The sequence below is a fragment of the Lissotriton helveticus genome, chromosome 7 (genome assembly GCF_964261635.1).
Source record: "Lissotriton helveticus chromosome 7, aLisHel1.1, whole genome shotgun sequence".
NCBI lineage: Eukaryota > Metazoa > Chordata > Amphibia > Caudata > Salamandridae > Lissotriton > Lissotriton helveticus.
The window spans coordinates 66,383,522-66,398,743 of record NC_136068.1 but is presented as its reverse complement, the minus strand read 5'-3'; the positions used below and the strand labels follow the sequence as shown (position 1 = coordinate 66,398,743).

General features: G+C 46.0%; 1 protein-coding gene across 14 annotated transcripts in view; it reads right to left on the bottom strand.

Moving 5' to 3' along the window:
* Positions 1-15,222, bottom strand: part of LOC144768069 (alpha-2-macroglobulin-like protein 1) — a 618,955-nt gene that overhangs the window by 508,209 nt on the left and 95,524 nt on the right. For all 14 annotated transcript variants that reach the window (XM_078651444.1, XM_078651445.1, XM_078651446.1 and 11 more), the window contains exon 8: positions 2,852-2,972. In XM_078651444.1, the coding sequence (XP_078507570.1) occupies positions 2,852-2,972 (121 nt within the window). The remainder of the gene's footprint in view (positions 1-2,851; positions 2,973-15,222) is intronic.

The following is a 15,222-nucleotide window of genomic DNA, read 5'->3' as shown; positions in this document are numbered from 1 at the left end:
CTATAGACCCCTGTGATTGGTCTAATCACCATGCCATCACCTTCCTTCTACCTTGCTCCAACAAAACTTGGACACCACAACCCGTGATTCCCAAACATTGGGTTAGAGACACCAAGAACCTTGATCATGGGAAACTGGCTGCTCGCTGTGAGACTGAGCTACCCCCCCCATCTCATATCTCTACGGTCAACAACCTCATTGATCATTATTACACAACTATCTCCAACATTCTCGATGACCTTGCCCGGCTAAAACTAAAAAGAACCTAATTCAAAGACAGAAACCCCTGGTTCAGTGGATCCCTTAACAATGAGAGGAGATTCCTCCGGCAGGCAGAACGTTATTGGAAAAAGCACCCGTCAGCAGCCTATCTAAAACTCCTCAGCCAGTCCAGAAACGCCTACAATAGGAAAATCCTCAACTCAAAAAAAGAATTCTTCAGAACTGAACTGGAGAACGCCAAAAACAGACCTCGCAAGCTATTCGATCTGGTCAACCACCAATCTAACAAACTGGCTAAAACATCCAAAGAAACCCCTATATTGCCAATTTCATGTGAGGAATTTTCCTCCTTCTTCATTGACAAAATCACGGCCTTAGGAAACAAACTCATCTCTGCAACGCACCCCCAAACTACTACGCAGGCTCTACCTCTTCACGCCTCGCTGCCCTCCCAGACTTCAACTAAAAACCTAGCGCACTGGTCCAACTTTAAAATCTTTGATGAACACTCTGTCTCGAAAATCCTATCCTCTTTAAACCCAAACAATCACAACAATGATCCCCTCCCCTCCAACTGCCTAACCACTGTCTCTCAAACGATTATCCCCGCTTGGACTGCTATAATCAATGCATCCCTCCTACAAGGATTGATACCTGACTCCCTTAAAGCCGGCCAAGTTGCGCCCATTTTAAAAAAAACTACGCTAGATCCAGCCTTCCCTGACAACCATAGACTGATATCTAACATCCCACTTCTAGCGAAAGTTCTGGACAAATGTGTGCAACAGCAGTTGAGCCAACACATCACCAACTTCCACCTACTGGATGACTTCCAATCCGGGTTCAGACCAGGACACAGCACGGAAATCACCCTCCTCTGCATTGTGGACGATGCCCTCCAAGCCCTTGACCAAGGAAAAACCTGTCTCCTAATTCTCCTAGACCTATCCTCAGCCTTCAATACGGTCAACCACGAAACTCGCCTTGATCGCCTCAAACTTAGGATGGGATTAGATGGCCCCGTCCTAGAATGGTTCAGGTCCTTCCTCCAGAGTCACTCACAGAGAATCCTGATCAACGGTAACCTATCCGCTCCCTCGCCGATCACGGTTGGAGTCCCCCAAGGATCAACCCTCTCCCCTACCTTCTTCAATGTTTAACTTGAACTGCTCACAGAAGTACTACGCACCTCCAACATTGCCTACCACATGTCTGCAGATGACACACAGATCTACATTACAATCTCTTCTCCTGAGGACATCCGCTCCCTAAATGAGGCCTTGAAACTGACCGTGCACTGGCTCACCTCTAACCAGCTCAAACTGAATGCAAAAAAAACTGAATTTCTTCTTATCTCCCCTCCTAAAACCAACCCAGACATTCATGAATGAATCAAGGCAATCACAGCCTTAAACTGCCCTCCTACCATTTTAGGCTCTGCCAAATCCCTTGGAATAACCCTTGACTGCAACCTGAATATGCGTGCCCATATCAACTCAAGGGCCAAAACCACCAGATTTCACCTGAACCACCTAAGATACCTGAAACCTTTCCTCGACTCTCCCGACTTAAAAATGGCAACCCAGGCAATAGTCATCTCCAGAGTGGAATATTGTTGCTCTCCCCTCGCAGGTCTACCCAAGAACTTTCTGGCCCCACTGAAAGCCTGCCTTAACGCCGCTGCGAGACTCCTAACAGGCTTAAAGAAATTCGACCACATCTCTTCCCACCTCAAAGCTCTAAATTGGCTTCCTCTTGAGGCCAGAATCCAACTTAAGCTGGCTTGCATCACACACAAGCCCCTTTACTCTAATGCCCCAGCATATCTTGCCCAAAAACCTGTGATTTCCAGAGGAGCTAGAAACTCACGGTCCGCCAGAGACATGTTGCTCCAACCAGCACGCTTGAAGAAAAAAAAAAGCCCAACCGGGCCTTCTCTGTTGCAGCCCCACGAATTTGGAACTCATTCCCGCCCGCCATCAGAAGACTTCGTCCTTGGCACACTTTAAAAAGGAGGCCAAGACTTTACTAATGGGCATATTCCTCTCCTAATGCTGGCATTCAATAATCCCAATGTCTTTGTTTTCTCTTACCATTATGGCCTTACCCACAGTCTCCCGGATTATACCCACCCGGCACCTCTGGGCAGCATTCCCTGGAACTTAGATTGCTACACTTGTATAATTTGTATAATGTGGTATTTGTTTTTGTCCCAAATGCTTCCAAAATTTGTTATTGCTTATTCTTTTCCTTGCGTCATACAAATTCCTCTCCTAGCACTTGCATTTTAATCACCTCAGCGACTGTTTTCTCATACTATTATGCTTTACCTACGGCTACCTGGATGGTACCCACCAGGCTCTTCTGGGCATCCTTCCCTTAACTCAACACTGCCTCATTTGTACAATGGTGCTATATGCTCTTATCCCAACTGTTTCTATGATTTATTTCAGCTATTCTTCTCTTTCCTATTACTTTTGCAACTACCTGTTTTTACCTCAACTGTATCCAACCTCTCAAGTTCATGTATCTTACCTGTCAATCCTGTAAAGCACTCTGATACCTTCACAGGTCTGGAGTGCCCTCTATAAAACTCAAATAAATAATAAAATCCAACAGATATACTCACCTGACCCTGAAAGGTGGTACAGTCAGGTTCACTTGAGGGGGCAAAAAACCACCAGTAGTAATAAGGTGTCCTGCACAGTGTCCCGTTCACAGTCCCATGCACCGGCATGCCGTAAGTGTACCTGTTCCAAAGAGATTGTGTTAGAACTCACAAAGCATCGCATCCCAAAATGTCTAATATGTTGCAGCTGAGTTAGGCTCTTTATTCCTGGACCAGGGATAGCTAGTTAAGGCAGAGTAAATGACAGGCATGTTCTTGTCACGTACCACAGTAATATCAGTGGTAATAAAATCAGGCGGTAATATCAGGAGAAACTGAATACATTCGGGTGATTGTGGAGGTGAATGGATACTGCTGAGCAAGTAATTGGTGAAGGATATTCAAGACAGGGCTAACCCATATTGCTCCATGGATTTGCACTGATGCCACATTGCCAGGGTACAATGAATGAATAGAAAATATTAACCTGTTAATTGCGTGCATCAGCCAACGGCTGTCGCGAGCCCTACCTCGGTAGTGCTGCACACGTTCGTTGGCCGACGCGGCCCCGCCCGCGCAATACAGCGCCCGCACCGCGGTGGATTTTACGCCACGGTTAAAGGGTTAATGTTGTAGTTACTGTAAAGGTCAGGCATGGATCTGAACCTGAGCTGGACACCTCTCCTCTAGAGGATACTTTAGAAATGCTGCAGCCAGAGGAATGTAAGGCAGACATCTCTGATGGTGTAATCTGTTTATAGCAAACATTCTTGCATGCAAGGGTTTTTAATATCAGTTGATTTTTTGCACACAATCACCTAACATAAATAGTGCAGATAATTGGTTAGTCATTGAGTGTGAGGGATGTAGTTATAATTAGTGAAGTGAAATTGGGGAGCATGAGCACGAGAGGTCCACTGCACCCCAATTATGGCTGTCTTTTGGTATCTTTTAGTACCTATTGCAAGCAAATTTCCTTGCTTGCAATAGGGTCATGGCAACCTTGTTATCCCAAGTGTCATACTCTCTACCTTGCCCACCCTGCCCTAGACTAGTCTTTCTACAATTACAACTTTGTGCAGTCTTGCTGCCAAAGAAGCAGACTCAGAACTGGCCCTGCTTCTGAAAATGACTTCATTTAGGAAATTGATGAACCAGGATTCTCAGTACAGATTGTCAGGTTCCAGCAATCTCTATCAGACAGAATATGGATCCTTCACAACCACCTGGAGCTCCAAAAATCGGTAAAGGCATGTATGTTACCACACACCTGATTCTCCACTAAATTATGTGTTGGACAAGTGAAATTGCAATGTATCCTCAAGCACTTTACACTCCATTTGCCTCACTTCATGCCTAAGCACAACTACAAGTTTGCTTCAGCATAATTAAAGACGCCTTACATGCAACACTGGGGGGCATATTTACAAGCCCTTGCTGCACCAAAGCGTCATTTTGTGTGACACTCCGGTGCCTGGGTGTATTGACCCATATTTACAAGGCCACGCAAAGCCACTTTGAGTGGCTTAACACCGCCTTGTAACTAAGGCCCTCTTTCACATAGTATTTTGCGTTAAAGGGGCAGGTCATGGGTGTTGCTGTGGGTGTTCTGCACAACACCCATGGATTTTTGACACTGGCCCACATTTACAAGGATTGGTAAATTTGAGGCAGCACCAAATATTAATGCCTTTCAGGGGGAGGCATTAAAGTGGCGCAACATGGAGAAATACTTCTATTTCGCCTTGCTTTTTGCTATTTCTATGTGTGCTGCATTATGCATCACACAGAAGGAGCAACACGCCATTAATGATTGTTTTTGTGCTGGAAGCTGTCTCTTTTGCACAAACACAATCATCCCTGGAGCACAGGCACCTGCGTTGGCGCACAGCGGATGTTTTAGCACCGGTGCAGGAGAGCGCACAGGGGTGCATCATATTCCTGTAAATACGGCACATCCCTGCATTTTTTAAATGATGCACCTCGGCACAGCAAAATTGCTTCCAGCGCCGCGCTGTGCCATTTCATTGTAAATATCCCACTAAGTGCTCACCAATGCCATACTGTAAACCAACACATTACGATCCATACCTAACAAATGCAGCAGTCTTTTAACTCCGCCGCAGTGCGGCCTTTTAGCGAAGTGGGCGGGGCCCCGTCGCCCAACGGACACGCGCAGCACTACGGAGGTAGTGCTCGCGACGGCCGTTGGCCGACGAACGCACGAAACGAGTTAAACTACTTGAGTATGAAGTTCTGTACAAAGGTTACATTATGATAAAAGTGTAGAGGTTTAGGTGAAGAAGTACAACAATTGTTTTAATGCTTGATACATCCCTGTTAAAAAATGCAGCTCTAAAATAACTCTCTCAATTGAAGCACTAGACCTTCTAATAGAATCCCTGAATCTAGAGAGCAACTGTAGTCCCTTGAAGGTGCCATATTTAGCTAGGATAACAGCACCTGTTTCAAGGGGGCTGTCCTGCCATTTCTAGACCAGATGAAAAGTTTCTCAAGATTTTGGGAATATGAAGGGTCTTCAGCAGGTAGGACCTCTTGACACAGAGTCACAAACTGGCCATGTTCACAAAATGTCAACCAATGAAGTTGCTTTAGGAACCTCTCTGTGGGGACCTGGAGTGTTTGCATTACCATTGAAAGTCTCAATCTGTTTTAACACTCTCTCTGGAGAGTCATACTGAGTACCCCAATTAGCAGAAATAAATATCCTAGTACTAACTGTCTCTGGATTTTAGAACTAAGCTTTTTTAGAGGCAGATACTGTCTGTGTGAGATGCTGTCCTGAAAGGCTGTAGGACAGCGCTTCCAAAACTATAGATAGCGCTGGTGGGTTGCGATCCGATTTTTGGTAGTTTGCATCCTGGTCTATATATAAGTAATATTAAAAAGGCTTAACCCTGCTTGTGCACAAGTGTGAAGGTGTTCAACAATATCCCTAAGTCCAGTTTTAAAACAAACACTTGCAAGTAATCCCAAGCAAAACTCAAGGTAACTCTTCCAGTATTTGTTTCTGCTGCTACTTCTCCACAAAGCCCCTTCAACAGGGAATCGCTACCACCCACATGGCAGTGGCAATTCGCATGACATTCTCCTCCGCCTGCATGCCATTCCCCCCACCATATTAGTACGGTGGGGGAAACACGCTCCGCTGGTTTTCCGCCAGTCACACAGGTGACCGGGCAGAAAAGTGGCCTGATATGGTGGCGGTGTCTGCTAGGCACTGCGCGGTGGCGGTGTCTGGCAGGCACTGTGCGGTGCCTGCCATGTTGTGCATGCAAATGCGCACATGCCTTTTCTGTATTGCGGCGGGTGCCAGTGTGGCGGACGCATCCTAATTGCCCATGCCTTAGTGGGCGGTCCCATTTCCCAGGGCGATGGCCGCCCGCCATCATAATAGACCCCTTTGGGTAATCATACACAACCATACCAATACCAATTGTGGAGGATACTTCTGACTCTGCCCTTTGCAGCAGGATCCTAACAATCTGGAAGGGCCATACGCCATTGGTCTCCTTTGTGATGGCAGTATCAACTTCTAAGCAATCATCAACTACAGAACTGATTCTATAGACTTCCTGGACCAAGACATGGTATTGCCTCCAGCAGAAGATTCCTTAGAGCTACATATAGAAAGGAGCAATGTGAATGGAAGCCGACACTCGATATTGATTCAGTCAGTGTCAGCGGTATTGCAAGTGGCGTTTCATGTTTATCTCTGTTCTTATCTTTGCGTGTTTTATTGCACTTTTAACCTAATGTGCAGTGTTGCGGTCACATTTTTAAAACGTACCTACCTCAAGTCGCTCTCCTCCCTGGTCCACCGCAGCCTGTGCTGTTTGTGTGGAGGGAGCTCGTGGTGTCTCAGTCTTCTGTTCCGGTGGCACAAACTGTGTGGGGCCATTTGGGAAGGGGCGGACTAGTCTTTCTTTTGGGCAGAGCTTACTGACAGCATAAAAACATACCTATGGTGCCGCCACGCAGTGGAAGCTCCTGCGGCGTGGCAAAGGCAAGCCCGTCTGCACCTGTCTGCGCCAGTCCGCGCCAGTTTGACGCCAGACATGCTGCCGGTTTTGATAAGGATAAGGTAACTTACACATGGGAGGATCTGTGGCGAGTTAGGAAGTTGGGGAGTGATTGCGGGCAAGTCTGCAGACTCGGTATTGAGGGCCCTTTTAGCTGTTACAATGTGGATTTCAAGCTACACTCACACCACCATCTTGCGGCCATCTTCTCAGATCCAGAAAGCACACTAGCACATTTAGCCTCAACTGTCATTCTTTAGCTAAACATCATGCTGATGTTTTGGACCTGTTAGAGGAGGCCTCCCCAGATGTTCTCTTTCTCACTGAGATATGGCTTTCTGATGCCATGACTGCTGAACCTGGCGTTGCGCTCCCTGCGTGCTACATCTTTCTTTCGATTAACAGAGCAACTGGAGGTGGGGGTATAGCGATTATTTTTAAATCATGTTACTCATGCTCTTTTACTAAACAGATGATTACCGGTTGTGAGAGTCTCCACTTTAAGGTCACTTTGAGCCCGAATTACACTATGTCTGGGCTCCTAATATATCGGCCCCAAGGGCCTTCCCTAGGCTTCAGGGAAGACCTTGTAGATATGGTCAGCACATTAGCAGTTAATACCGCTAACTTTACTATTTTGTGGAATTTGAACTTCCATCTAGAGAACTTTGAGGACACTGATATGAGGAGTTTCGTGTCCGACCTTGCAGCCTGCCAATTGTTGCAGCTGGTCTCAGGCCAACCCATATTGCAGGGCACCTATTAGACCCAGTTTTTGCTAACATACCTCAAATCATAATGCATGCACCGATTAGGATGGGATGGACGGACCATTTCTGGGTCTCAATGTCCCTATGAGGTGTTACTCCCGTTCTGACTGAGGATCAGTCGACCTCTTTGAAATGGCTGTGGTATAAATTGAACTGGGATCATTTGGATGCTCACCTCTTGGCTACTCGTCCGAATTTGCCAGAGGATTCTAACGAGGCACACAGGGTATTCTCTGAGTGGATAGAGCATCCATTAGACAGATTAATCCCTATGAAATGGTCAGTCAATCGCAAAACCAAAATGCGACTGTGGTTTAAGATTGAACTCGCTGATATGTGTAAGGGTTGTAAGAGATTAGAGAGGATATGGAGAAGAGACTTCAGTCCGACTGCTAAAGATATCTACCGGGCAGCAATCGAAAGGTAACATTGGGCCATATATCATGCACGTGCAGTTTTTGTCTCCAACCAAATCCACAAGAGTACTAATCCCTCTAAGAGCACATTCGCTATACTTGCCAGTCTGCAATCTCAGCAAATCATGCTGGGTCAACCGTTAAGCCTAAAAACAATGCGTGGACTTAGCCATCTTTTTCGTGAAAAAGATGGATGACATCTACAGGTACTTCCTGACCACACATAGTAACGTGCAGGTAGCACGCTGCTGTCAACAGGTTAATACCCTTGACATCTTTCTGCCAATCCCGGTTGATCAGCTGTTAGCTCTCTGCAGTAGGATCAAGTCAGGATCCCCCATCGACCCACTTAACCAGACCAATTTAGGAAAGTGTTGTTGACAATTCTACCTTTCCTGATTCAGGTGATAAATGGGTCCCTCAGTACAGCAACTGTGCCCAGGGCCTGAAAACAGGCTAAAGTAATGCCTTTTCTCAAGAAACCTGCACTCGGCCCAGCTAAACCAGAAAACTACCGCCCTATTTCCTTGCTTCCCTGGGCGGCCTGGTTCACAGAGGCTTATGTGAACTCCATTCTATCAGATTTTCTGGCCGCTAATAACATACTGGACCCCTCCCAGAATGGCTTCAGGCCAGGCCACAGCACGGAGTCAGCTCTCCTAGCTGTTACCAAACATCTCTAGTCAGCAATGGATGAGGGTCAAACGTCGGTGCCGATCCTGTTAGATCTGAGCGCCACGTTTGATACAGTGTCGCATGATATACTGCTGAGACGTCTTGTGGAGGCTGGAATTACGGGCTTGGCTCTGGAGTGGCTTGGTTCATTTCTCCATGAGAGGTAATTTACGGTAGCTGCCCCCGTTTGCTTCCGACGAACATCCAGGTAAACAAGGGGTGCCATAGGGCTCCTCCCTTAGTCCCGTTATTTAATATCTATGTTCAACCTTTAGCGGCAGTAGCCAGCAGCAGGGGTTTGACCATGGTCTCCTACGCCGACGACACTCAGTTGGTGGTGGCACTCTCTAATAACACCGAGCAGGATGCCCTTAAGTTTCAGGGCGACCTTGCGGCAGTGGCCGAGTGGATGAACAGCAACTGCCTCCAACTGGATTCCAACAAGTTAGAGATACTGTTAGTAGGTAGGGACCATGGTCGGTGGAGTGATCTCTGGTGGCCAACCAGCCTGGGTATACCCCCTTCCCCAAAACAGGCACTAAAAAACTTAGGGGTTTGGCTGGATTCTTCCTTAAACTATTGAGTTCAAACAAAAAAAATGGCAGGGACCTGTTTTGGAATTGCTTTAATGTCTTCAAGGGTAGCTGTGAGTTCTTCCGGTGTTAGTAGGTCTTTTAATTCATTGTCTATGTCTTTGATTTCTTGCTCTAATTCCTTGAGGATACCAGAGAGTTCCTCCACAATTAAAAGAATCAGGTCGAGGCTGCATTTGTTCAGGATTCCATTCCATTTTTCTCTGAATGTTTTTGAGTTTTTACAAAGTGAGGGCTTGAGAGCTATCCGTAACCCGCGGGGGATTCTGAGGGCTCGGTGGTACTTAAGTAGAGTGCTCGCATGGAGTTTTTGGTTGATGTGGCGTTTGGAGAGGTATAACAATTGTCACACCCCATATTTACTGCTAGGCACCCTACTTTTCACCATTGCTGTTCGGCACGTAATATACCACTTTTTTGTAATCACACCATTCTTGCCGTTTTTCGCTCACCCTGACGCAGGCTCGTCTCTTCTTTTCAGCTCTCCTTGACAAAGGGCTTCCCGCCCGAAATGCATCGGAGTTCTCATGTAACCATCAATGTGTTGATTCAACTTTGAACTTTGCTGATATGATGTTAATATCACCAAGAAACTTCTCATGACAATTATTAAAGAATAAAAGTATTATTCTAAGAACTTTGGAATCAATTCTTTGACCCACCCCGGAGTGCCTCACGCAGGGATGTACACGCATGTCTATGCATTCACTACTTGCTTGATAAATATTTAGCATTCAGAAAGGCCATTAAGACCTATATCTACCCTGCATCTTAGTCCTTGTCTGTGTCTTTGCTTTGTCAGTCTTTCCAGTACTAGTGCCGGGACGCCCCTTTGCTGGGGCAGCTGTCACGCTCTACAAGACACGATAACATAACATCACATGGTGCAGTACATATCCTGTTGCCCTGATGAACTGATGCATGAGAGAGCTTGTCATGAAAGGCAAGAAGAGAACTACTGAAGAGGGTGCAACATATCTGGGCTATACACGCAATCGTCCAGAAAATTACAAATGTCATTGGTGTGATGGGGGCGGCTCTGGGTTGCTGAAGGCTAGGAATTGAGTCTGTTGCTTTTGGGATATTTATACATTTGAGAACCGGTCATCCTTTTGCTACTGTCCCATTCTGTGCTACGGTGAGGTGTGGATGGCGAAATGGGGAAATACAACAAGGGTAAACTAAGATGAACGATATTCATTTACCCTGAGCATCACTTGCATGCCTCCAGAAAGATTCTGTAAGTGACGCTCTACCTCTGCTGTAGGCATTTAACCTCCATGATGCCTTTCCTTCAACCACTGTTCTGCAGAACATTAAACAGAAACACTTTTTGCACCGGGCACTGACACCTTAGACTGGACCAGGTGCTCATGTTGCTAACCCCCAGATTCATCAAGAACACATTTTGCTATTCCTTAATAGCGAAAAATACCGATTTGCTATTAAGGAATAGCAAAATGCTATTCATCAAGAAATCACTTAAAAATAGCCATTTCTAATAATTCCTTAATTGCGAGTCGCAATTAAGGAATATCTCTCCATTCATTCCTATGGGCCTAGAGCCCCATAGGAATGAATGGGAAGACAATCTCAATTTGCTAATCGCAATTAGCAATTCGCAAATTGAGATTGCGATTTCAAGGGTGCAGGGGTGTCCAAAGGACACCTTGTTGCACCCCCTGAAATTGATGTGTGCACATATGTTGCGCACACACATGCCCTTAGGGCATGTGTGTGCGCATCATGAAACTTTGAAAAATGCACTTTAGTGCATTTTTCAAAGTTTTTGCTATTTACCACGTAGTTAGACTTCGCTGTAAATAGCGGCCCCAGATTGCGAATTCGCAATTTTAAAATGGTTCATGAATTGCATTTAAGGAATCTCAAATTGAGATTCCTTAAATGCAATTAATCACAATTTAGCGATTTCTAGAATTGCGATTTTTGCATTTGGGGTCATAAATCCCAAAGGCAAAAATAGCGCTTGCAAAGGGCCAGGCTCTCAGAATCTGGCCCTTTGCGAGACGATTTTAGTTTGATGAATCTGGCTGTAAGTCTTATTTCATTTCGTTCAGCAGCACTCTCCTATGACGATGGCAGGTACAAAACACCTTACTATCTCAGAGCGACGGATTTAAAATCCAATGGGGTGTCCCCGTGCACGTTTGAATCCTGCCGACTACGGTGGTGCTCTTTCCCAGTGCAGTCATATGCTTCCTAACTGGAGTACTTTGCTTGTTGGGTACTGAGGTCTCTCCAATAAGAGCAGAATTTTGATTGTCCGGCACATCAGCAACATACATATATAGCCCACACGTCAATCCTTCATGCACGCAACACCAGCCTCTAATCGAGTCCAACGAGAAGGTATGATCATCCGTTCTCAGCCTTTACTCACCTATTTCGATCACACACAATTGTGGGGCATATTATCAAGATCGGGCGTTACATTATCGCCGCTTTTATCGGCAGGAAACTGGCGATAATGTGCTTGATAATATGCTCTATGAATTCCAATCGAAGCCCATGTTAGATGTGAAGACATCTAACATGGGCTTCGATTGGAATTCATAGAGCATATTATCAAGCACATTATCGCCGCTTTATCTGCAGTTTCCTGCCGATAAAAGCGGCGATAAGGTAACGCCCATTCTGATAATATGCCCCTGTATTTTTACCATTTAAACTCCCTCAAGAATACAACTGAAGCATCAGTTCCAGATTCTCCTAACAATACCCCTGCTTACACATAGCTTGCACCAACCTGCTCCCTTCCCATGAACACACTTCGGCTCCTGCTTGCCTCCATAGGTGTGGTGTCCACATTCGGCACAGCAAAAAGTCATCCAAGTACAGTGAGAATAGCAATAAGAACGCATATGACAGATATAAAAACAGTGACTTCAGTGTAGTGTTATGAAATGCAAGTTCCAAGTGTATTGGGGGAACTATCACAAAGGCATTGAGTAAAGGAAATGGGAACATCAAATTACTGAGCCAATGAAGCTTCTTTTAAGAAGTCTATTAGTTGGAGATTGGGTGAAACATAGTATGGAAATTGTCCTGGTGTTGGTTTTCAGTCAAATATGTGCAGGGTCGGACTGACATGTAGGGCAATCTGGCAGTGCGAGATGGGTCAGTCTGACTGGTCGGTACAGGGGTTGATTTTTGTGGTGCGGTGGGCTGGTATTGTGGGTGGTGTTATAAATATATTTAACTAAAGTCTAGGCAGCAGGGACAGGCAGAACAGTGCAGGCTGTGGATGGTGTTTTCACATCGGATGCAGAGGATGGACCAGAGCAGGGATGTGTCAATGTTTGTTTCTTTTTGGTGGGAAGGAACATTTCTGGAATATTACTACACACAATGGCCACAGGAAGCACAAATACATGTAGCATCCCACATCTCAGAGAAAACCCCTGGCAAAGTGTCTTAAAAAGAGTGGCGGCTGCTCCCGGGCAGTAGTGGTGAGGATGGGAGGGGACGTTTAAAAAAAAAAAAAGATTGCTTATTTGCTGGCCAGCAGGCTGGTTGGCCGCCGCCTCTCCTTCATCCTCTCCTTCTTTGAACCCGAAGTACACAAGTCTCCCAGACTCCCCTAACCAATCACGACGCTGTTGTCACCAGCCTGACAGCAGCATTGTGATTGGTCTGAGCGCTGTGGGTCGGCACTTAGACAGGGACTGAGAGCCTATGCATGTTCTCCACCCAGGTGTGTGACGCAAGACGGCCGGCCAAGCCGTCATGCGCACCTAAGTGCACTCACCACTCCTCCCAATATTGGCTGTGACGACAGCCAGGATGTATGACGTTACAACGCATACTTTTACAACGCATACCATTACAATGTATTTTTTACAACGCAAAATCCTTTAAAACGCATTCCATTACAACGCATACCATTACAACGAATTTTCTAAAAACTACCATTACAACGCATTCCATTAAAACGCATACTACCTTTACAACACATACCATTACAACGCATACCACTACATTGCATGTATGGTAAGTATTTGATAGTCTAGGGGTAAAAAATTACTATTCTAACTCCAGGGGGTGCAACAGTAGGGAAGGTGTTGGATTGTGTAGGGGTAACAATTACTATTCTAACTCCAGGGGGTGCAACAGTAGGGTAAGTGTTGGATAGTGTAGGGGTAACAATTACTATTCTAACTCCAGGGGGTGCAACAGTAGGGTAAGTGTTGGATAGTGTAGGGCAGTGGTTCCCAAATTTTTTCGTCCCTTGTCCTAACTGGCAGTTGGCCGCGGCTCCCCATCATGTCATTTGTACCTCGGGAGTACTTCCAGTTTCCTCCCTGAAATGAATTGGGATAAATCCTATGAAGGTATTATAATCATATTTGTAACAAAATTAAAGGCATACTGACAACGCAGGGGTATGGCACATGGCGTGAGAAAGATGGACTTTTCAGCAAACACAATCTCACTTTACAAAACCTGGAACATGCGCAGACCTCTGCTTCCATGGTAAAATAAGGAAGAGTTTCAACACTTATCTGAAGGGGGTCACGCTAAACCGGTTTAAGAAAAACCAACTATGAGTCACAGATTCGAAGTTGTAACTGCCACATACATGCCAACTGACCCGATTCAGGTGGAAGACTCCCAGGTTTGAAGCCAAAAATGGCTTTATTTTCGCTGTCTCCGCCTAAAGTTACCTCGGCATCAAATAGAAGTCACTGGGGAAAACGCATTCCCCCGATTAAAAACCTTCACGTTACTGTTCTGAAATGGTGGCATTTATGATGCCATGATTAGACCCACAGAGTGTGCAGCCTACCCTGCATGCAAGTGTTTCTTATTATGCCAGTAAGTAGAAAGGGGCAGATTTACAAGCCCCTTGCGACACTTTTACGCCGCCGTTGCGTCACTTTTGTGACGCAGCGTAAACAATGTGCCACGCTGCAACTCATTTACAACGTGACGCATCTAGGCAGATGCGTCACGTTGTAAAGCCCTGCGCCACATGAAACCTGCGTCAGGCTTCATGTGGGTGTTCTGTCGCAGGGTGGGCGTTCCCTCGCTGGAAAGCCCCGTAAAACTGACGCAGTGAAATCTACAAGATTTCACTGAGTCAGTTTTAAGACGCTGCTGCATTAAATCCTTACACCTGCTTGAAGCAGGCGTAAGGAGTGACGTACCACGTTGAGTATGGGTGGCCCCTGTGCATTGCAGGAGTTGCGTCGCACTTGCTACGCGACTCCTGTAATGCGCCGCCCATACGCCACAAGATGCGTCACGCATCTTTCCTTCCTTGCACCATGGTGCCTGCGGTGGCGGAAGGAGGGGAGTGCATGACGCATCTGTTCTGGCGCATCCCTGCTGATTTGCAGAGATGTGCCAGAACATGTAAATATGCCCCAAAGAATCTAACTCTTGCGACTTACAAAAAACTAATTTTAAACCATCCCTAGCAGTTCCAAATAACCAGGATTCGTCCCGCATTTTATGAGGTGGTCAACCCTCCCCAGAAACACTCCAGAGGCCTCTTGGTCCAAATTCTCATATAAGCAGAACAAAAGACTTTCGGATCCCCCTCTGTACATGTTGATTAATAAAAAATGGTAAGGCTCTAAAATGAACTGCCCACATCTGATGTAAACCAGTGTGGGTAGTAGAAATAGTGCAGTCAAACTCTGAATAATAAAGGCTTCCTTCCTCCCATGCGCTAAGACACTGGGGAAGGGCCCACCACAAGTGTGAGGGGCGGTGGACATCTGAGTCCAGTAGTCAGAGTAATCAGTAAATATTAGCAGCGCTCAAAGGGAGAGCAGCGGTGTCGGGCATGTGCAGCGAGGCCAGCAAGTGCCAAACCCAAGTGTTGCAGCCTGCATTTTAAAGCTCTGAGCCGAGCAGCCGCCTAATATT